General features: G+C 33.3%; 2 protein-coding genes across 3 annotated transcripts; one reads left to right on the top strand and one right to left on the bottom strand.

The window, feature by feature from the left end:
- Positions 1–2,165: 2,165 nt before the first annotated feature.
- Positions 2,166–6,239, bottom strand: Nop17l (PIH1 domain-containing protein Nop17-like). Of its 2 annotated transcripts, XR_013006523.1 has the most exons (3): positions 3,873–6,233; positions 3,493–3,554; positions 2,493–2,609 (listed from the first exon to the last, which is right to left on the bottom strand). XR_013006523.1 is itself a non-coding variant. In XM_076409685.1 (2 exons), the coding sequence occupies exons 1-2, from the start codon at positions 5,894–5,896 to the stop codon at positions 2,378–2,380; spliced, it is 2,256 nt and encodes a 751-aa protein (XP_076265800.1). In that variant the 5' UTR covers positions 5,897–6,239; the 3' UTR covers positions 2,166–2,377. The 2 variants fall into 2 exon arrangements, 1 of the variants encoding a protein (XP_076265800.1); XM_076409685.1 differs by lacking the exon at positions 3,493–3,554 and having other exon boundaries at positions 2,166–2,609; positions 3,873–6,239.
- Positions 6,240–7,185: 946 nt separating this feature from the next.
- LOC143199703 (heparan sulfate 2-O-sulfotransferase 1) lies at positions 7,186–24,444 on the top strand. Its single transcript, XM_076409692.1, has 5 exons — positions 7,186–7,739; positions 18,442–18,599; positions 22,361–22,477; positions 22,533–22,699; positions 24,138–24,444. Exons 1-5 carry the CDS (start codon positions 7,332–7,334, stop codon positions 24,272–24,274), a joined length of 987 nt encoding a protein of 328 aa, XP_076265807.1. The 5' UTR covers positions 7,186–7,331; the 3' UTR covers positions 24,275–24,444.
- Positions 24,445–24,985: the final 541 nt, after the last annotated feature.

Here is a 24,985-nt window from a genome sequence, read left to right as displayed (position 1 = left end):
TTGAGAAATACACATTGATGTATTTAACCCGCACTCGTCTTGCTTGTATATTGATGCAAGTACAATAGAACACTAGTAATAAATGAATTTTATAAATTAAAATTGTACTAAGCATATGTAAAATTATATAAAAAATTGAACTAGTCAGAATCAACCTACTTTTCAATAAAATAAACGTTTTATTAAGAACAAATTGAAATTGGATTGGCAATTGTTCCACAAAGGTTACAAAAGGTGAGCTTAAGATGCTCATTGTCCTCTAGCCATAAATTATTACAATTAGGAAACATTCATGATTTGGAAAACATCCTTAGTCAGTGAATTCCTGAAACAAACATCGCAGTTCAAAGTATAAGAACATCGAAAGGGCACTTAAGCTGCTGTGAATTAATAATAGTCTATTGGAATTTGAACAGAAGCTTACAGTTCAAGGTCTACATCCACCAAAGACAGATTGCAGTAGCTCGGTTACACAGTCGCTCATTCTATATAGGATATACCATAAAAATTTCGATCAAAACAATGCAATTAAGAAAATAATCAAAGGCAAACTAGCAGACAAAGGTACAGGCAAATAATTTTACTAATTCTATAACCTGTCCAGGCGGTACAACGACTGATATGCAATATATGAAAGTAAGAAGTATAGTAAAAATATATATGTAGTAAAAAGCCGACAATATTTAAAGCGTGGCAACATTTACATTCCAGATTATTTTAAAAAACAGGTGGTTTAATAATCAATGAAGGCATCTATCACAAAATAATCACGAGGTACGTCCAAAATATAATTATAACATATTACATATCAATACTGCACCTTTCTTTCATCTCAATTATATATCATATTTTTTAGACACTGTAGCATTACGAAAATATCAAATATGTCAGCCATTAGTGGTTATTAATAGTCAAAAAAATACGCAAGCTCCGTCCAAAACAATTTTTTTAAAAACTTTCCTGGAAAGTTGAAGTGGAAAAATATCATTAATCTTTCGAAAGTTTGATCAAACTACAGCAATATTAGGGAGGATTATATTTATTAATTTTAACATTTGGATGGTCTGGCGCATTCATCATTTTAACACAAATTGGAGCCTGGTTGGATAACTGGTGCATTCGTCATTTCATTTTATCAATTTAAATTTTTGAGTATTAAATCCCAAAAAATTGTTTTGCTTTTACAATAACCTCTATTCTTTCTAAAACAATATCAGTTATGTTTTTATACTACGCACAAAGTATCATAAACTTGATAACAGTGATATTTACATATTTTTTAGATTCAGTTTCAACAAATACCTAATTGATTGTAAAATAAAAATAACAGTAGAACGCCCAAAGAAAAATATTAGTATTCTCCAATACACAAACTGCCAACAGCTTGAGCATACTAAAAATGTCTATAGTAGGGACCCTAGATGTGTGAAGTGTGTAGGTAAACACCACACAAATCATTACAGAAAGCAACGCAATATCGTAGCAATATGTGCATTATTGAACGAAAAACGACACTCTCCCAGTTATAAAGGATGCGTAGTGTACCAGAAGAAAATAAAATAAATTCCGCCAAATAAAATGACAGCGGTACAGCAATTAAGATAACTCGACAACGCTCAAAATTCTGCAAAGCCATCTGCCATGGAAAATAAAAAACTGGAAGAAACAGTAATTCCAACAACAAAAAAATATATGCCACAAAAAATCTAGTGATAAACAAATTAAAGTAAAAAAGAAGGAATCTCTAATCAACGAGCCAACCATCGTCGACAAGATGAAATTTCTCAGTGAATTTCAGACTGAAATACGACACAATTTCAGTAAGTTAGCTAACGAAGAATTGCACGATGACCTCGAAATTAAATAGATACAGGAAGTTATCCAAGATTTCTCATTAAAACATGAAATAAGGTTGCTAAATCACAGCGATATGTAAACAATACTGCTACTGGACAACACGCAGGAAATCAGAAGATTGAAGCGTATTAATGCAACTACAACAGAGCAGTAGCGATAAATTAATTTGTAAATTAAGATAATACCAAGGGTATCTAATGTAAGATGTACTTAATAAAAAATTCAATAGGACCGCGCATTCGCCAATTATTTATAATAACTTTAATGTGTATGTACAAATATGAGCCATAAATGAAACAAACCGCCACAACTTTTCAACAATATTTAATAAAAAATAGTATTAGTGTTCTACAAAATATTTATAAAGTGAAGATGGACACGCGTACAAAATGTTAACAACAATATAAAAGTCGCTTTATTTTCGAGTTTTGTACTTGTGGACCACAAAATAATGTATAAAGGATCTTCAATCTATAAACTTTGAATAAACATAAAAATCGAACGACACGCGCCGCAACTTTTAGTTGTTGATTTCCAGGTGAAAAATGGCGTCGTCTTTCTTCTCGTCGGCTTGGATGCTTGAGACGGTTTTCACTAGTCGTTCCGGGTTGATATTAGTCTGATTTTCTCCCTCCTTTTTGCTGTCGACGTCGGACGCCTCGCTCTCGCTGTACCGACGCTCTTGAGCACGTTTTTTATTACGCGCCTTGCGCTGATTCTTTTTCTTCTGTCCAAGAATACTAGAATTGGATCTGCAACCGATAAAAGGTATATACATCAGAATAACTTCGAAGTTACGTTTATTGACTACCTAATTTACTCTAACAAGTATCACTCAATCAAACACATATAATTAAGCCAATAAAGGGTTAGTTACGCCATTCAAATTATTGTCATGGGGGTATAACGTTACAACTACCCAACTCCCAACTATAAAGACCACCATCAAAATGAAACAACTTAGATTAGATGAAATTATCAACCAATGTCAAAAATAATTATAGAATTTTGATCATCTACATCTACTGCAGACTCCAAACTACCGCCACCAACTAAAAAAATCAAATGTTTTCTAATAAATTACACTACAGATACTACTAAATAAATGACTTATGAAAAATTGGTCCCAGTTGCTTTGATAGATAAAAGGTTACAAATGTTAAAGCAAGGATCATCTATAGGATGATGAATTTATGATATAATTTAAGAGATACTTAAGATAGTGCCATCGCTCGCTAAACCCTTTTAAAGTATTTTAAAGCAGCCAGACACTTTCGAATGTTTCAGTTGACTTGAATTTTTAGTTTAAACATACTTTGAAGGATTTAGCTACAATTACAATATAGTATACTTTAACGGTGTGTGACAAGGTTTTGCCGCCGCACAAAATTTTTAGCGTTGGAAAACATCATACTATTTTACAAAATATATCAAAAATTCAGACTATAGTACAACTATTAAAACTGGTTAATTAAGCCTGATATAAAATTATCTGACATTTGCTACTTGTTATCTGTAAAAAGCAATGCGATTTTCATAATGGCCAGTTTTTCCTGTCAGTTATTCCCTATAAATGTGGAATTCACAGGATCTAACTAAACCTTAAAAGAGGTTGGGAGGTTAATATTTAAATACCTGATAATACCATCTGAATTTTTACGGATTGCAAAGCTTGGAAGAAGCATGGGACAAATTACCTAAAAGCAAAGAAAATAAAGCCACAACTGGCATCACCGCGAAATATATAATATAAAAATAAATAACCCACTAGAATCATAGGGGAAAAGCCCTTGATTCTGCCAGCTATATAAACAGTGATAACAGTCGCTAATGTGCACATGTGCAGACTAACAATGAGTGTATTTATTTTTAACCTGTGATAATATGTGCAAAAACAACGTTCTGATAATTTTTATTAGACGCCAGTCCTTTGTTATGATTTTCATTGTTTTGATTCATTCATAAATATTATTAAACAAGCCATATAATATTATACATTAAATAACAAAAGATACCTGAATAACTGCTTCATGATGACATCACTAAAGCGTACAGTTTTCTTCAGACTTGAAGACATGTCTTCTTCATGTTCCCTGTCATCTTCAGGCACACATTCAATGCTGCCATGGTAATTTTCGTATGAAGAGCATACAATATCATCCAAACTGGATTCAGATATACTTCTACCAAATTTGGATCTGGGCATTCTTTTTAAGATGCCTTTGTTTTTTCTGGGCGAGAAACTACTCGAACTTAATTCATCACCACTGGACTCATAGAAAGAGCCTACGATATCAATAGCTTTGCTTTGATTCATGGCATTATTATTATTATTATTGACCTCTTGAGTTCCCTGATCATGTTTGTTATCTAGTTGTTTGGATGGTTCCTTTGATTCTTTCACTGGTTCGGGTTTTTCTAAGCTCTTGATAATCACAGGTTTCTCCATAAATTTCTCTGATAATGAATCTTGATTAAGCCCACAATAATAACTACAAAACTGGGTTTCATTAGCTATCAGTGGTATTTGCAATATAACATCATTGTCCCATGTTTCAACAGTCACACTGTCTTCAATGAACTTATGGGATGGCAGCTTAACATAAAATGAATAACAAGATGGATAAAAACTAGGACTAATACTTGTAAACTTAAGTTTAACATAGGACTCAGATGAATACAGTCTTTTCTGAACAGTCTTTTCATCAACATTCTTTACATTAAATGTAAAAACAACAGTATTATCAAAAACATTGCATTTGTATTCAGGTAAGATGTAGAGATCACTAGCGTCAAGGAAATCATCACTTTTATTAGTTCTCAATGTGTTCACTAATGTTTCACTGGGTTTTATCACATTTTCATGTTCCTGAATAGAATCATCATCCGACTCAGGACTTGTAGGGCTATGAGTATCACTATCCACTGAACTTTCAACACCACTGTCATCAAACTTAAGTGACTGTAGAGTGAGCTTCTGCTTCACTGGTAAAGTGATGGTTAATTTCTTCATATCTTTATCAAACTTGGCATTACCATTTAATTCATTAACTTGATATGGCAGAGTTAAATTTAATTTGTACTTTGCAGGATTCTCACTGGTAACTTGTACAGTTTTTTCAGTCACATCCAAGTTCATATCACTAGATGATTTGAGAAGAGGCAAATCCACCTCGACAATCAGCTCCTTAGGAATGGCAGCATTTATTTTTGCATCTTTGCTTTCTCTGAACTCTTGTATATCTATATGGCTTCTGTGTTTAATCACATACTTGGGTGTTGTGTAGGAGGATGAATCCCCATTACTATTTTTTCGAGATCTTGTCTTTTTCGGACTGCTAGACTTGAATGAGTTCGCCGATCGTTGCGCATCTATATCTGCAAAAAGCTTGTTGTACATCTCCTGTTCTTCTGGCGTTTTTTCCAATGGCTGAACTTTGGATGTAGTTCTCATAATGCAGGCGCGCTTCATTCCCTTGTAGTTCAGCTTGGGGAATTTTAAATTCTTTTTATCCAGTTCCACATTGAAATTGCTCTCCACTGCTTCGACTGCCGTGTTATTGAGCAGCGAACGAAAGCCGGCATTTTTGTAGGCCAAATGGAGAGCGTCCGGATGAAATAGAACGTCAAATACCTGGCAGCGAACGCCCTTGTTGTCTAGATCTTCATGAGGAGGCGACAAAGAATGCGGCAATGACCACTGAAGACCCCGCGTTCCTTCCTTCGTTGTCGGCGTCGATGACGGCTTATTTATATTAGAATTCGAACAGATATTTATAAAACCCTTCTGACTACCGTTTACACTAGTTTTTATCACATAACCGGGCGAGGGATGCAAAAAAGTAACGTCCTGGCCTCTTTCCTTTTCGATTTGACATACTTCATCCTCGTACAGTTGTCGATTTTTCGGATCTTGGATCTCTTCCACGTAATCTGCCAACAGTTTTCGAAATTCCTCTTTTTTTAAGGCCTCTCCGATTCGATTCACTTCATCACGGGACAAATTCAATTCTTTGAGCCGATCGAATGAATGTGCCATCACAAAACAGTATGAAAATAATCTGGGTAAATGCGTAAATCAAACGCCGGATAAAAACGTGTATATATTCACGTATTAAAACAAACACTCTAAAACTAGAATATTCCGTTGCGGTTCACGTGGACGAATCAGCCGGTTCAACAGACGTATAGCCGTCAAAAACAGCCGGTATCAGCGGCAGCCGCGAAATTCGAAATAATCTTCCACAAAGGCACAACCTTCAAATGTTATATAATGTTGCTATGGTAAAGTAGAAAAGCGAAACGCAAATATTGATATAGCCGTGTGTTAGTTAGCGTTGTTTGGTCGATGATAAATAAAACGAAATATCTACTGGCTGTGTGGGATTTTGGCACGAATATCAGGAAAATATCTGTATTTATGAAATAAAATATAGGTCATCGAGTGTCAGGATTGTTTTTATAAAAATATAAGTCACGATGCTTAAATTTTCTGTTGATATCAAATGAATGTAAATTCATATCAGTCCAATTAAAATAATCGAACGTCAAAGATAAGCGTTTTGCATCATTTAGATTTAAAAACGTCCGTTTTGAATCGGTTTATCGGGAATCAGTACTTTTATTATCATTGTGTTCGTAATACTCTGAATTGGACAAAGCTATCAGTGAACACTTGATAAACTCATTTATAATAAAAGAAAACTGATACACTAACGAAATGATTTTTTTATTTAAGAATTGAGGCATATTATTCAAATAATAAAAACGCACTATAACAATAATCTTTAATAGTACAACAGTAAGACTGATTTAAATCTAGAGACGAAAAATTACACCATTATTTTATATTCTTATTTTAAAAAGTTTATTTAAATATTTATATTAACTATGTATTTAAATTAACTTAGTAAAAAATATACTCCATCATTATTCTAAAAAAACTTAAAAAATTAGAATGAAAAAATCAGCGTTAGTCAACCATCAATACCATGTGTACATCAGCGCTATCTGTAGCATAGAATTGAAACTGAACTAGGTTTAGTAGTACAGTATTCTTTATAGGTATTTTATACATTATAAATTATTTAAAACTTTTTCATAATATAATAAAAACTTTTACGTTTAGAAATGTTGCAAAGCATAATAAAGTGTATGCGTACAATTATATAAAAGTATAATAGTGGTGTTTCTTGTTTACTGTGCAGAAGGTGTATTTTTAATGTTATTTTTTGTTAAATAATTTTATTTCTTAGATAGATGTTTGGTATGAAAATTGCAAATAGTTAACGTTCCATGAGTGGTTGTTTCCTCCCTCCTGGGAAACAATCAACGTGGTGGAACTTAACTAAAATTCGAGCACCTTTCACCTTTGTTGGACCAAGCTCAGATGTCTGTGTGACCCGGCGCAGGGAAGACTTCAGCGTTCTTGCACGGTTTAATCGATATTCTCTTCGAACAAGACTCGCAGCAGGATGATTCGTCGAAGAAGACTCAAACAGGAGTTGGTTTTGGTGGTGATTTTCACTATATGTACATTTACATACCTCTACAGTCAGATAATAAAGTCGGACGACTCGGAACGTGATGATATGAGTTACCATTTTCCCAAGAAGTCGTTGTTGAGTGTCGAGTACTCTCCTAACAGCACAACAGAGACTTGGAGGCTGTCCACCAGTACCAGAAAGAGGTACACCACGAAATCAATGTCGGAGTTGGGGAAGATGGACGACATCAATCCCCATTTTTTGTTTATCAATTGGATGGCGGGAAATGGAGCCGAAATTTTGGTGTTCCTGTTGGAGAAGGTGCAAGGAATGAACAGTTTCAGGCACGTGAGATTGAAAGAGACCCCTGCGAAGCATCTCACATCTTCAGAACAGGTATGAATTAACAAATATATATCGATTTTCAAAATTATACATTTTTTCGTTGTTGTTGACCCTGAGGACGACTCAACGGCAGAAGAGTATTAATAATCGACCTTGTAGTCGTTGAGATGTTTGCGTTGTCATGAATGTAGATAGATTTGTTAACATCAGTTGTCTGTGTGAAGCATGTTTATTTTCTGCGCTTTAAACGAATTATTTCATTCGGTTAGATCATAATGATTCTGTGCTATTTACATATATCAATAACCGGCTTTTTGTAAACAATTCGCCAACTATTCCACATTATAATATTAAGTAATTTGGTTGCAATCTCCCTGTCCTCGTAAATTATCGTATATATATATATATATATATATATATATATATATATATATATATATATATATATATATATATATATATATATATATATATTCTGTACAATATGATTTTTTACAGTTATCTTATATTAATTATATACTCACCTCCAGTTGTTTCCGTTCTTATGACGCTGACTTGGTGTTGTCAACATTGAATTATAATCCCACATCCAGAAAGTTTCATTCACTCACTGTCACATTCTGAGCCACTATTCAATAGCTAAGTCACTAACTATGCTGTTTCAATCTAACACTAGTTCACAATTCCACCATTTGTCAATGCCTTCTCCTTGCGTGTCTAATGGAGTTCATCCCAACCGAAGGGTGTTATTGTAGAGAGTATATTGCTTTCTACATATCCAAACAGTTCTTGCTTGTATATCTTTCTTGGCCTATATATCTACTGTAGTAATTGTCATAATCTTTTAACAATTCGACTATTGTATATGTTGTGATAGGAAGGAAGACGTTACACACAGTGTATCTTTTTTCAGGCCTTTTTCTAAAAAAGTAAATTGCAAAAAAACAATTAAACATTTCATTTATATTTACCAAGTGCCAAATGGAAATACTGCATTCTTTAATATACCTGCAAAACTTAATTTATGTTTTGCAAGCCAAACCTTAATTACTTTACCGACTACTTGTTGGGATCTTTTTGTTTCTATGTCTATACACAAGTGACTTATGTCCCTTAAAGAGCTGCATATCTCTAATTTTTCTATGGGTTCTTTAAATACTAAAAGTTATCTTTGAAAAAATTAGTTGACGTTTTTTTCTTTTAAAAATATTATAAATATATTACATTTTAAAAAATATCTAGTTTCAGTCGACTTCGGCGCTTTGGAGTTTGACCTGTTTTATTTATATTCTTTGTTAAATGGTTTTTAGAAGAAGTTAAGTAATTGTAATTGTACATTAAGTAATTGGGTCTTAATATGCTCAAAGTGAAAATGCAAATGTATTACTGAGTTTTACTTGCTGAATATTTCCAATAGTTTTCCTTTCCTAGTACTCATAGAAATATTCTCTAAACTTTGACACTTTCATTGTACCAAACCATTTACTAATAAATGAAATATCAAAGAAATAAATATCACTTAAGAACAGGTTAATTGAAAAGTCCCTGACCAACCATCGTAAAACACATTTTTTTGGCAAAATTAGTTTTTTTTATTCAACATAATTCCCTTCAAGGGTGATACACTGATTATAGCGACCGTCAAAATTTTCGATACCATTTTTCTAGTACGATTTGTCCTTCGGCGATCACCTCTTCAGTCGACGAAAATGTCTTCCCAGTGAGCATTTTTTTGAGATCTGAGAATAGGAAATAGCCGCTGGGGGCCAGATCTGGACAATACGGTGAATGAACAAGCAATTGGAGGCCCAATTCATGGATTTTTGCCATTGTTTTCACTGACTTGTCATATATTCGTATATTCCACATAATTCTTAAATTACGGTAAATCGAAGATAATAGTTTTGTGGTTGCAATTGTGAATTATGAATTGTAACTATTTTATAAACTAGAAACTAACGTCAAAGTGTGTAGTGTAACAGGTCAATTGAAAAGTCCCCGGCTGACACATAGACAGCGCTAACCTAGTTAGCTAACCGCTAACGCTAGTTAGCCCTAACCCTCAAAAGAAGCGTGTGTAAATTTGACAGCTGTCGGATCATTAGTTTGTGAATTATAGCATTCTGAGTGAAGTAACTTTGGTTATTGTGAAAAAAATGCATAAAAAGGAATTTCGCGTATTGATAAAATATTGCTTTTGAAGGGAAAAATTCAGTTGAAGCAAAAACTTGGCTTGGTGATGAGTTTCCGGATACTGCCCCAGGAAAATCAACCATCAAGGATTGGTATGCTAAGTTTAGATGTGGTCAAATGAGCACTGAAGACGGTGAACGCAGTGAACGCCCAAAAGAGGTTGTTCCCGACGAAAACATTAAAAATCCACAAAATGATTTTGAATGACCGTAAATTAAAATTGAATGAAATAGCAGACACTCTAAAGATATCAACTGAACGTGTACATCATATCATTCACGAATATTTGAGTATGAGAAAGCTCTGGGCAGTGGGTGCCGCGCGAGTTCAATTTTGACCAAAAACAACGATGAATTGATGATTCGAAGCAGTGTTTGAAGATGATCAAGCGTAATAAACCCGAGTTTTTGCGTCGATAAGTGACAATGGATGAAACATGCCTCCATCATTTCACTCCGAAGTCCAATCGACAGTCATCCGAATGGACTGCGCACGATGAACCCGCTCCAAAGCGTGGGAAAACGTAATAGTCGGCTAGCAAGGTTATGGCGTCTGTATTTTGGGATGCGCATGGAATAATTTTTATTGACTACCTTGAAAAAAAAAGGACCATCAACAGCAACTTACATAGCATTATTGGACCGTTTGAAGGACGAAATCGCCTAAAAACGGCCACATTTGAAGAAAAATAAAGTGATGCTTCACCAAGACAATGCACCGTGCAACAAGTCAGTGAAAACGATGGCAAAAATCCATGAATTGGGCTACAAATTGCTTCCTCATCCACCGTATTCTCCTGATTTGGCCCCCTGCGACTATTTCCTGTCCTCAGCTCTCAAAAAATGCTCGCTGGTAAGAAATTTTCGTCGAATGAAGAGGTGATCGCCGAAACTGAGGCCTATTTTGAAGTAAAGGACAAATCGTACTACAAAAATTTTATCGAAAAATTGGAGGGTCACTATAATCAGTGTATCACCCTTGAAGTGAATTATGTTGAATAAAAAAAAAACTAATTTTGCCAAAAAAATGTGTTTTACTATGGTAGGCCGGAAACCTTCCAATTAACCTGTTATGTAAGAAAGAAAACTATAAATATTTGTTGCATTTCCTTTTTTAGTCTCAAAAATAACTATCCGTTGGAACGTAATGAATTAAAATTGATACAGAAATGAGAACAAAAGAAATTATATCGACCTTAGGTTACGCAACCGGACGCAGAATCGTAGCAAGTCATGAACCTCGAAATTTCAATGACTAAGTCATTGGAATTGGGTTAATCAGCAAAACTCAATGAAACAACAATGAAAACGACGGTGGTCAACACACCCAAAAAGCGTTCTTTCTCGGCAGAAACTGATTTGCCTTTTAAATGACACATTCTAGGCATTTTTGTTAGTCATTAAGTCCGTCGAGATTTTTGGTCGCTCCACCCTGTCTGCGCCGAAATATTCACGAACTCATTATTCGAATTCGATTTAAAAATCCATCGATTTCCTGTTACTAAATTAGAAAAAAAAAGACGAAAAAAAACTTGTTTATAATATTTTTCTGTGTCTTTTTACTTAGAAAAAAAACCTTCAACTAATTATAGATAATTAAATGCCTCAAAAGATAGGAAAAAACAGTTCCCACCTTAAAAATAAATTAGATTTAGAAATGTGTCTACTGTTTTATCTGAATTATATTAAATTGGCCCTTGTAACGTCAATATACAATAATAATTAATTAATAACTAAAATAGCATGAAGGTTATTTTTTAAAAGATAATGTGAAACTATATAATTTGCCTTGATGGAACACATGGAATAAATAGAAGAAATTATGAATAACTGTTGTACCAAGTTACTGTTGTAAATTAGTAATTTCTTTAAACCGCTGATAAATATTAAGATGCTTAACAATTAATGCAATAAAATATGTGACTATAAGTAATGCGTCGTGGATATTTGTGATGTCAAACATTACAATGTTGCCGCATCAACTCTGAGTTTTAGTTCAGTTTGGCTTTGACACAAGAAAATTTTAATCTAAATAAAATAATTGAACAAAAATGTTATCAAATATAATTTATTTAAACATTATAGTACATCTAATACATATATTTTCGAAGGACTTAAAACTACAATTAAGGACACAGGTATAATAGTTTGAAGGTTAGATTTGTCTTGTTTACATTTAACTCTTTTCCATAACATCCATGAGGTAGAGTTTATAGGCGCGTTTGTCCCTAATTCTTTTATGTATACTTTCCAGAGAGATAATTTTCTGTAAAATAATTTTATTAAATTATGTTTATATCTATAAAATAGCCTGTGTACTTACTGTTCTTATACATTTCTTATATATGGTCTTGAATAGAGCCAATATTAAGATGATCGAGATTCGTCACCCACTTTGTATATAGACGGGTTTTCTTGGATGAATCTAACGTATTATTCATTTCGTAAGCGATGTTATTCACAGTACCCACAGTAATATTTAGCATATCAGTAACCCCCTAAAAACATTTTCAATAAAATTGTAGGGACTTATAATATTATTTAATATCATCAATAATTACCTCTCTAACGAAATTTACCGACAAAAGGACGCCTCCGTTATCTCGTTCCTTTTCGAAATAACCTATTAAAGTCGCAATCAATTTGTGACCCTGAATATTTATTGTTTTAGGCATTTTCAAACAAAGTATGTTGTCCAAACATGAAAATGCTGCCCAAACAAACTTAACACTCTTAACTATCAGAATCTTACATTACAGCCAGAATGTTTAAAGTCAAACAAGAAGAAGCTTACTCTACAATAAAAGAAGATAAAGTAGGTGTACCACAAGGAAGTGTACTGGGACCAATGCTTTATTTACTCTACACTTTTGATATACGACAAATGGAGAATATTACGGTGGCTACATTTGCTGATGATACTGTGATTATAGCTGTCGGAGTCAATAGTGAAGAAGCCTCATGAAAATTACAACAGGCAAGTGACGATATAGATAATTGGATACAAGCTTGGAAAGCATATAGCAACAACGCTTAATATCTCGAAATGAATCATGATACAAAACTTCGTTGGAAGGAACATATAAAGAAGAAAATAAGAACTGGAATTGAAATATAGGAAAATGTATTGGCTAATTGGAAGAAAATCACAATTATCAGTTCATAATAAATTTCTATTATATAAGCAAATACTGAAATCTATATGGACATACGGAGTTCAATTATGGGAATGTTCTGCAAAGAGTAACATAAATAAAATACAAATTTTTCAGAACAAAGTACTAAGAGGTATTGTGGGCGCTCCTATAGTATTTATAGGACTGATTACCACATCGAGACCCTCAGATGCCCACAGTCAGTCAATGAAATCAAGAGAATTGCAAGAGGGCATGAGGAAAGACTTCATTCTAATGAGAATATTGAAGTATTACAGCTTTTGGATACCACCAGAACAGGACACAGACTTAAAAGAATCAAACCATCTGATCTTGTGTAGTGTTGTGTAGTAAGGTGCATATAATAAAAAATACAGCAGTGACATGTATAAACATTATTTCACGAGAGACTGAGATAGGGCCGATGGGTCCTCCTAGTTATATACCTAGATTGAAGTTATCATAAAGAGAAATTGTAGGTTAGTCGGAAACTATTAGTAACAATGTAATAATTAAATAATAAAAAAAATCTGTTATTCTATGAATTTGGTCAATTATTGAATGTTTGTTAATAAATCCAAACTGGTGTGTAAGTATTATTTTTTCTCTTTATAATCGATTTTATTCTTCTTAACAGGAGTTTTTCAAATAACTTGGATATTACTTGCAGCAGTGGGATAGGCCATCTTCCAAACGTCTGTGACATGTTTTATTCGAAATACTGAAATGATCAAGTTGTTGATTTTATAATTCTCTTTCTTGGAAGTTTTTGCAGTAATTGTCCCGTTATTAAGACATAGCCTGGTGATTTTTTGGATTAAGGTCGACTTTGATAACTTTGGTCACTTCTTTCGGGGTGACTAATTGAATCGTCGAATTTTTACATTCTGTGTCCGGTAAATTATAGTCAATATCGGTTTCGTTTGATTTAAAGGTTTTTTCTAGATGTCAGCAAATGCTTCCACTTTTTGTTTATTGCTGCATGCGATTTTTTTGGTATAATTAATTCATTCAATTGTACTCTTTATTTCTGGAGTATTATTCCAAGTAGCTTGTTGGATCTACACCAATTTTAAATTGAAATATAATATAGTGAAATACTTATTTGTAGCACTATATGCATATTTATAATACTTGATGATTATGTACAACCACACTAACTAAACCTGCATTCCCATAATTAGAGCGAGATTGAATGTTTCGTTACGATATTTGTATTCCAAATAGTTGTATCACCTCAATAATTTCTGTTATGCAACATAATTACTTTTGCCTTAATCAATGCGTATATCTCAAGAGAAAGTTTCTGTCCGCAGGCGCCAATCCAACTCGACAGCAATTGCAGAATCTCGCCGGCCGTAAACAAGTGACTATCGACTCTGGTGTTCGGCTTTAACAGCAACCGAACTATTCAACCGGCATGTCGAAATCGTTATCTTGCTTGAACATTTATGTATGTTTGATTTGCTTTCATTTTTCTTCATGCTTTATGATGCGAATTATAATGGTTTTCGCGACAGCTGATGCATAGGCCTCGAGAGAAAGTCGTTCGCCTACTACGATTTTGATATATTATACATCCAGATCAGTTTTCAGCGCGCTCTTATGTTGTAATTTACGTGATATATATTATAATATTTTTTTATAACATCTTTATTAGATACGCTTAGTACAATCTTAATTATAAATTAATTTATTACTACTTTTCATTTGTACTTGGATTAATTCACAAGCAAGACGAGTGCCAAAAATACATCAATATGTATTCCTCAGTTATAAAACTATAATAACTTATAGTTATAGTTTACTCTAAAGGTATACACTTTATATAAGTTCGTATGGTTTAGTTCACTTCAAAGTCCAGACATTCTGCGCTGTCCAGCAGTTGTATTGCTTCCACGTTATTATAATTTAGTAATCTTCTTTCGTGTTTCAAGGCAAAATCTTGGATAACTTCGCAAATACATTTGATTTCCAAATCATCGTGTTCTTCTTCGTTGGTGACGTAGCGATAGGCATTGGTAATCAATCGAAGAACCTTGTTTTGACAGCGTTGGATGACTAGTTGATTTGAATGTTTAGTGCAACCCCATATTTGCACCCCATAGGTCCAAATTGGCTTTATGATTGTCTTATAAATCAACTTCTTTGATTTTAGGTCAAGTTGAGAGTATCTTCCGACTAACCAGTATAGTTGTTTTATTTTAGTTCTAATGTGTTTTGCTTTTTGTTTAACATGATGTTTTCAATTTAATCTACCGTCAAGTTGGATTCCTAGGTATTTAGCTGATTTTGCCTGAGGAATCGGGCATCTATTGAGTGATATAATTAAGTTTGTATTATTTCACTGCAATGCAAAATTAACGTATACAGATTTGGAGCTATTAAGTTGAAGTAACAGATGTATGTTAGTTATTTTTACAAATAAAAATCATTAAACTAATGAATAATGTTTGATGGAACATGATAGTATTACTGGATCTTGACAACAATATTTATAACATCAATCATTGTTTTTAAACTAATCATCTGTGCTTGATCCATTATGAGTCATAATAAATTTCTGCATATTTCTGGTTTAACCCATCAAAAACATTGGAAGCCGGCTTGGTGGCGCAGTGGTAAAGGCGATGGGACAGACTTTCTACTGTTGCGATAGCCGCGGGTTCGAATCCTGCTGGGGCATGGTCGTAAATTTATGTTTCTGATTGTTTAAAATTTGTGAATGTTCTAGGCAAGAGTGTAAAATCCGACGAGGAAAACGATCCCAGTCACGCCAGTAATCAGGCTGGGTAAGACCGGATGTCTTCTGGGATGACTTCTAAAGTTGGTCACTCGCCAGTCTGTAGGCTTTAATGCTGTGGACCGTGGTTAGAATCCCGCGTTAAACTGTAGGTCCAGTCCAGATAAACCCATAGTTGGTAAAAGGAGACTTTAAAATATATATAAAAAAAAACATTTTTGTCATTTTGTCAAAATGATTATTTAGCGCGGATTTCTTTTTCATTTTGTCATGATTTGGACATTTCTTAGTCCTATTGCCTCTGACTTTGCTCATGCAACAACTGCATACAAAAAAACTGCACGAAAAAGTTATCGAAGCAAACTGCATATGCACTAAAATCCTTACACACTTCAAGCAACTTTTTATCACTCTTGAACTCAAGCCATCGCCAGTACCATCTGAAATTTGAGCCTTCTTGCCTCTAAATAGCAAAAAAAATTATAACAAAATCTGCTAACCCCACAGAGTACCAAAAGCTGTACATAAACCTCACTGGTTTGCCTTTTAGACATTATTTGATTCCATGAAGATAAAAGTACTTGACGGTTATTTCCGCAACAGCAAAATTGGATTCAAATAAGCCAAATTTTCCAAATTATTTATTAAATTTATTGATAAAGGAGCGAATATTGTAAGCTTTTTGGTATATCTTACAATATATATCTTTTCCACACCACCCATGAGGTAGAGTTCTAGGCACATATTTTAATTTTAAATTAAGTAGTGGTATTCCCCTGGAGGTCTAATCCATCTAATTAACCTAATTGTATATAAAAATAATGTATTTTACTTTCAATCGGCAGCATATTTACTTTTTTATGTTTAGTTCTTGTTTTCTTCCTTAGTTCTTACTCCCATTCTTGGATTCAAGTGTGTCAAAATCAAACTTATGTGAAGGCATTCTTGTATGTTGTGAGAGGACGCAGACCGCACAGTAATGTTTCTCCCTTTACACGCCTATTCTTCTACTCATTTGTACTATGTAAATATTTTTACAGTCATGATAGGATATTTTGTACACTTCTTGGCCTTCAGCTCAACATTGGTTTTTAGAGTAGGTAAGATTGCTCTAATCTTTTTGTCCGTGTTGAGTACCGAGCCCAGCCCTATGTGCTTAAAAAAAACAACAAAAGTATCTTTTCATCACAGCAAATAAGACACGCAATCGTAATAATGGAGAGGAAAAACTATAAAGAGAGGCAGCACTTCTAGATGACCCGACATATTAATTATCCCAAAAGATCCAACCACATATCTACAGAAAACTACTAAGGCCAAAATTAAAATAAGTTCCATCAATAAAAAACAACAAAATCAACTGATTTCCAGAGATAAATTGTTCAAATGTCGTTCGACCATAGTTTTAATAAAAATAATGGACAATAACGGATAATGAATAATGGTAGAATGGTTTCGTTAAAAATTCAAGCCACTTCATCGAACGCATAGATATCTACTACTAGGCTTTGACGTGATACTTACCAATGTCCTTACAGAAAAGGCGCTAAATAATACACGAAAGAAAAACAATATACCAGAAGAGACAATAAACCTAACAAATTAATTTTCATATTAACTTACTTGATGTTAAATACATGATTTATATAGATACAAGAGCCAGTGTAGAAAAGAAGAAGAGTTAGTAGAGGGCGCTGTAATTTGTATGGAAACTGTTCAAAAATTTATAAAATAATAGCGATGTTAATAAAGTTTCTCTTTTGTTCCAAAGCCATAAGTAGTGTTATTAATTCCGTCCCGTCCCGAATCAGTAAGTGATTTGTAACACTTGAAACATTTACCGACGCCACAGTTATCATGGCAAAAGGTGTATATTTACATAATAGTGTAGAAAAAGTACAAGTAGCAGTCAAAAAGATCTACAAATGGACTAGAAACTGCAAAATACAGCTTAATAGCTCCACATCTGTCCATGTTATTCTTGCGTTGCGGCGAAATGATAAAAACCTAATTATATCACTTGACGAGTGGCCGATTCCTCAATCAGAATCAGCTAAATACCTGGGAATACATCTCGATGGTAGGTTGAATTGGAAACATCATGTTAGGCAAAAGCAGAGCAGATTAGACTCAAAGTCAAGCAACTGTACTGATTAGTCGGAAGATACTCTCAACATGACCTAAAATCGAAGAGATTGGTTTATCAAGTGGTTGCACGATGTTCTGCGATTAATTACCAATGCTGATCGCTACGTAACCAACGAAGAGCTACACGATGACCTCGAAATCAAATGGATACACATGGTGCTAAATCACAGCAACGTGGAAGCAATACAGCTACTGGACAACACGCAGGAAATCAGAAGATTGAAGCGAACTAAACCACACGAATTTGTTTAGTATATAAGTGTATTCTTAACTTTAGCTTAAATAGATAAGTTTGGAAAATTTTGGAAAATATATACCAATATATTTCAATAAATGTCTCTTAAACGTGAGAATATGACCAGAATACATGTAAGCACCCAATAATAATATGATAATATATAATACGCGAAGATCTGGGTTAAATAATAATACTATTCATTTTGTAACAATAAAATTAATATATTATAATCTGATCTTGCCCGGCAAACGTTACATATACATTCTTATTTTTACAGGAAAACATCACTGAACAAATGAATCTTATCAGACGAGAAATGGCAGTACCATTAAGTTTCGACAGGAACACTGATTTCATTAATTTCACTTACTTCGACAAGCAGTCGCCTACGTACCTAAGTTTAGTCAGGGATCCAGTGATAAAAATGGTGAAACAGTAGGTACTACTTTGATATATTTACTTATTCTCAGCTGAAGGTGAATTATTATAATCTATGATAAATGCTATTTCATGATAATTGGTATGATAGTATTGTAATGTGATTTCATGTCTGTTATGTATGCTCTTTTGTATGGTATCATTTGTAATTACGCCATTTATCGTGAGAAACGCTAGAACCTTTTCTCAAAGCCCCTAATAGCACAACATATCTGAGTATATATTAGCATTGGGAACTACCGTCGAACAGTCGATAGTCGCAAAACAGTCACAAAATAATAATTACTATTTTCAGTCAAATGCATGGTTCGACTATTTTGTTGATGTACGAACCCTTTCCTCTATAAATTGTGAGAGAGAAAAGGACGGAGATAATTGCTTTGAGTAGTTAATTTTATATGCGCTTATATTTTCCAACGGTAGTATAACCCAGACGGAGATGTACATATTCCTTCACGTACTAACATTGAAAAGGAAACGAAAAAAAATTACTGAATACTATAAATTAATAATTTCATTTTAAACGAAATAGAATTACTTTTATATTTGAATATTCTGCGGATCTGTAAAAAGTAATGGAATTTTTCTATGGAATGGAGTAATAACCCACAAATCTTTTATCGTATTTTAAGATGTTAATTGCTATTTTGAAATAATATACTATAATAAATATAGACAATACAGTATTAGAACATAAACAAAACCGAAAAACTAAAGATGTACAATAACCATAAATACTAAATAAAAATTAAGCATATACCTAATTATAGAAAAAATCACTAGTTCGTGACATAATTAAAAATGATCGCACAATAACTACTAGAGCTTTTTTAAATAAAGTAAATCCTTTATTTATTATTGAACGGAAATATTTTTTAAGAAAAATCGAGAGAGTAATCGAAATATTACCTATTATTGCCATAAAAACAGTCAAACGTATTTCACTACTTATCATTAACAATTTTAATCTTTTTACCCTATTACATTAACAACTTTGAAAAATATCATTCCAAAATGCTGCTATGTTAATATACAATATATTGTTATTTACAAGCAAACTAAAAAAAATCATAAAACTATATATATTACATATAGATCTATATAAGCATAAATTGGGTACATTTTTGTCAAGGTCGCAGAGCCAGAACGTTAAAAATCAGTTGAATGGAACTAGTAGAACCAAAAATAGTCAAACAGTCACTGGTAAAAAGTAGTAAAATTAGTCGAACTAAAAATAGCAACTGAAACAATCGATAGTAAAAAGTAGCCAATTACTAAACAGTCGATAGTGAATTTCAGTCGATAGTTCCCAACACTAGTATATACTGATACTGAACCCTGAGTTATAATGTACAAACTTAAGGATTTGTTTACACAGCGGTACTTTATTTTACGTTACTAGGACACATTTTTTCCCAAATAGCGAACACATTATGTGAAATTTAATATTAAATTCGTCAAATATAATTAATAAATATTTTGCTGCATTAGCATATATCACTTGGATATTATTTATTCTCTTTTATTTGTAAAATTGACACATAATGCACAGTGTGTTTTAGTCTCATTCAAACTGACTCTCCGTTGCTTGGCCTAACTGTTCATTTTGTTTACGCACGTTTACTGCTACTTCCTCGTGGTCTTTGATTCCAATACACTATCCTGCTTTTACTTATTTCAATTCCGAATAGACATCCTCTAATAATTCTGCAAGCTATATAGATAATGATCTTGTTTAACTTAAAATCAAAGCCTTCATATCATGTTCTATCAAAAGCCTGCGCCACGTAAAGAAAAATGGCAGTAATGATATCAGTAGGAAGTTGAAGCCAAATTGAAGATCTGGGATTATATTGTTATCAATTATTAGTAGTGGCTTCAGTATTTTAAATAGAATGCTTTCAGGTAATTCGGAAGTTACTGGCATTAATAAGATCTGATAGTAAGATGACAATTCATTTACACGTTATCTAAAAAAGCATTAATGAAAGTTTGGTTTTGGTAGTGTAAGTTTTGCGAAAGCCGCTATATATCTCTCCTGTAATTAACATTGGATTGGTTTGCTCCATATCTGATCTCAATCTGCTTGAACTTGGAACTTTCGATTCTATCATAATATTTTAATTCCTATGGATTAATGTCAACTTTGATAACTTTGGTTACCTCTTTCGGTGTGACTAATTGAATTGTTCGAATTCTAACAGATCGATTGAAGAGTCCTCGGCCTGACACGTAGAATACTAGAGTAGCTACTAGAATTAAATACATATATTTTTTAGTTAGCCCTAAGCCTCAAAAGATGCGTGTATTAATTCGGATCATTAGTTTGTGAATTATAGCATTTTGAGTGAAGCAACTTCTGTTATTGTGAAAAAAATAGATAAAAAGGAATTTCGCGTGTTGGTAAAATATTGCTTTTTGAAGGAAAAAAATACAGTTGAGCCAAAAACTTGGCTTGCCGCCGAATTTCCGGACACTGCCCAGGAAAATCAACCATCAAGGATTGGTATGCTAAGTTTAGACGTGGTGAAATGAGCACTGAAGACGATGAACGCAGTGGACGCCCAAAAGAGGTTGTTACCGATGAAAATATTTTTAAAAATCCACAAAATGACTTTGAATGGCCGTAAATGGAAACTGAATGAAATAACAGACACTCTAAAGATATCAACTGAACGTGTACATCATATAATTCACGAATATTTAGGTATGAGAAAGCTCTGTGCAAGGTGGGTGCCGCGCGAGCTCACTTTTAACCAAAAACAACGACGACTTGATGATTCGGATCAGTATTTGAAGATGATCAAGCGTAATAAACCTGAGTTTTGCGTCGATATGTGATAATGGATGAAACATGGCTCCATCATTGTACTCCGAAGTCCAATCGACAGTCATCCGAGTGGACTGCATACGATGAATCCGCTCTAAAGCGTGGGAAAACGCAACTGTCAGCTGATAAGGTTATGGCGTCTGTATTTTGGGCGCATGAAATAATTTTCATTGACTACATTGAAAGAGGAATGGCCATCAACAGCGTCTATTACATAGGGTTATTGAACCGTTTGAAGGACGAAATCGCGGAAAAACGGCCGCATTTGAAGAAAAAGGAAGTGCTGCTTCACCAAGACAATGCACCGTGTCAAAAATCCATGAATTGTGCTTCGAATTGCTTTCTCATCCATAGTATTCTCCAGATCTGGCCCCCCAGCGACTATTTCCGGTTCTCAGATCACAAAAAATGCTCACTGGGAAGAAATTTTCGTCGAATGAAGAGATGATCGACGAAACTGAGGCCTATTTTGAAGCAAAGAACAAATCGTGCTACAGAAATAATATCAAAAAGTTGCAGAGTCACTATAATCGGTGTATCTTGAACGGAATTATTTTGAATTAAAAAAAAATAATTTTGCCAAAAAAACATGTGTTTTACTATGGTAGGCCGGGGACTTTTCAATTGACCTGTTATATTACTACTGTGACTAACATTTCAAATAAAATGAATATAAAAATATTGTTATGTTTTTATTTTATTCTATTTATAGTATATAAATCAAAAATTGAATATTAACCTTGTTTTGAAATAGCATTACAAATAAATACAAATACGCAAGAAGTATGATGTAACATCAGAACATCAGAGTACACGAAAGCAACAACCAATTAATCCATTCTTTTGTTCGTTTTCTCACTAGATTATCTAATAATTAGCAACATGTTGGCGAAAACAGTAAAATTGCAATAAACTGGTTTAATTTTAGAAAACCACATGACGATTTCTTGCAGTGCGCGATGGCCAGCGAGACGAATTGCAGTTTCACTCTCAACCCGGAAGATTTAATAATTCCCTTATTCTGCGGACATGATCCACCGTGTCGGTATGATTTCTATTATGTAATTTCACAAAACCCGATTATATTCGATTTATTTTAGGGTTATCAACAGCCAGTGGGCTCTGGAAACAGCCAAAGACAACGTAATTCGTTTTTATCCGGTGGTAGGAGTGTTGGAGAATTTCGAAGACACTTTAAAAGTATTAGAGAAGAAGCTTCCACAGTTCTTTCGAGGCGCTGAGGATATTTTTAACAGTACCTTATTTGGTAAGTATCAATTTTTAATAGCTACAACATATTTCTTGATAAATGGGATTTTTGGGTAGAACCAGTGTTTCACCAGAGGTTCCTTTAATTTAGGTGTAAGAAAAAATAAACATATTAAAACGGACTAGTAATTGTCCTATGGTCGAAATTCGACCATAATTTATCAAATTAATCATGTTTTTCTCATAACAGAATAAAGGGAATAATTTAAACATTATTTTCACAGTATCACTACATAGTATAAAACAAAGTCGCCTTTTCTGTCCCTATATCCCTATGTGCGCTTAAATCTTTAAAACTACGCAACGGATTTTGATGCTGTTTTTTTCAATAGATAGAGTGATTCAAGAGGAAGGTTTATATGTATAATACATGCATAATATACTAAGGCAACATTGCTAATTTTAGAGGTTTCTAACGTGATGTCGTAAATTAACCTATTTTTTAGGCTTATTTAGCAATTAGCAAAAACGCTGCCTAACCCTACGAGTTAGATCAAATTAATGTACTACAGTATTGTACATCATAAAAAGGTCTACAAAAAAGTCCGCGATGGTATATGTTTATCTTTTAGGGATAACCCACGTTAACCATTTTTATTGTTTACTTTTTACGTGAGAAAATGGCTTATTTCCGAAGCTATTTTAAGCAATACGGCATTAATCCTTATCGAATTAAGTACCTTAAATACAGTGTGCAATTAATATAGATCAATATGGTTCCTTACAGCATGTAAATTAAACAAATATTTTCGGAGATATTACAAATTTAAAATTTGCGTTTAAAAATGTGTAATGTAATAAAAATTGTATGAATTTAGATATTCCAAAGATAGCAGGAAATCTTCATAGTAAGTATAGGGGAAGAGGAATTGTTTTACTCCAAATTTAATGCGTGCAGGCCAAGGGCAGTAATGAATGAACCAAAAATACTGGATCGATTTTAATCATGTTTTCATTGAGTGACATAGGCATATATATTTTATGCCCGTGCAAAGTCGGAGCGGGCCGCTATGTTTTTATATACAACGTTCATATTTTTTCTGTAGTGTATTTAATTTAGTATCAGCATTGCACCCGTGTGAAGCCGGGGCGGGTCGCTAGTTTTCAATATAAAATCTAAAATATTAAAATAATAACTGTTTGTATATTAAAACATAATAAAAGGACTGTCTCACCAGTCGAACTATCACTCACTAGCCTTTTTCAAATGGTATTTAATTAAATTAAATTTCCATTAAGTTTCAATAATCAACAAAGTATTGATAAGTTTAAATTACTACACCACTGAACATTATAATAAAGTGTTATAAGTAAAATAAAATTATTTTCAGAACTCTAATAACTTCAAAGCATCAAATATAATGTTTTTATTCAAACTTGCCAAACTTCAGTTAATTTTAGTCGCATCTAGGCCTAACCATTCTTTGATTTTGTAGATATATTTAAAAAAAGAAAAGATCCTGAAGTGCCGAACCTAGTGAGAAAGAAACTGGACGAGGCATTGGAAACCGAAAACAATTTTTACCGATGGGTTAAAAATAGATTGACTGAACAAGTGATGTCACTGTTGTGAATTTGATAGATGCTAGCGAAAAGACTGACCAAATGCTCACATCGACTTAGGACTGTGAATATAATAAATATTTGCATGAATAAGTATTTTTATAAAATGTTATATGTATATATTAGGTTAGATTTTTTAGCAATTGTATAAAATGCAATAAAACACGATGTTGTTGTTTCTTTTGTTGTATCTCCTTTTAAAATAATATTACGAATGCCATATGATATTTTCTACACCCTAATCATTCACATTTATGAAAGGAAAGCTATTAGTCTCTAGTATTTTAACACATTTATAGTTTAACAGAGTTTTATAGAATTTGGCATCAAACTATCTGGTATTATCATCAACTATTTCCAGTAACTAACTAGTCAATCAATCTACATCAATATCATCTACTGGACATAAATCTTTCTCTTAGCTCCTTACTGTATATTGTTATGTTCGGTCTGGTCTGAGGCATGTAAAGGCTTTGATCATACTTCGTGATATTACGAGAAAAGAGAAGTATATTGAACAGGAATTTATTTAGAAGTATAATATCCCTCGTCGAAAAAGCAGATCTATCACTGGTCACATCTGGACTAAATGGTGAATGCGAATTAATGTAGGAGTTTTGTCATTTTTCTCCATCAAAGCCTACATGGGACCAAAAACATACCAAAGCAGAAAATTAAAGGAGAGATCTAAGTTTGGCTTGATTATGTTTATCATGCCTTA

Source organism: Rhynchophorus ferrugineus, unplaced genomic scaffold, assembly GCF_030347505.1.
Source record: "Rhynchophorus ferrugineus isolate W39M unplaced genomic scaffold, kcgeb_rfMv2 rfM7, whole genome shotgun sequence".
NCBI classification, from domain to species: domain Eukaryota; kingdom Metazoa; phylum Arthropoda; class Insecta; order Coleoptera; family Curculionidae; genus Rhynchophorus; species Rhynchophorus ferrugineus.
This window is presented reverse-complemented; position numbering and strand designations above follow the sequence as displayed.

Coding starts and splice junctions, on each gene's coding strand:
- Nop17l (XM_076409685.1), bottom strand. CDS start 5,896: ATGGCACATTCATTCGATCGGCTCAAAGAATTGAATTTGTCCCGTGAT. Junction 2,610..3,872: donor ATCATGAAGCAGTTATTCAG/GTATCTTTTGTT, acceptor TATCGGTTGCAG/ATCCAATTCTAGTATTCTTG.
- LOC143199703 (XM_076409692.1), top strand. CDS start 7,332: ATGATTCGTCGAAGAAGACTCAAACAGGAGTTGGTTTTGGTGGTGATT. Junction 18,600..22,360: donor GTGATAAAAATGGTGAAACA/GTAGGTACTACT, acceptor GTTTAATTTTAG/AAAACCACATGACGATTTCT. Junction 22,478..22,532: donor GGACATGATCCACCGTGTCG/GTATGATTTCTA, acceptor GATTTATTTTAG/GGTTATCAACAGCCAGTGGG.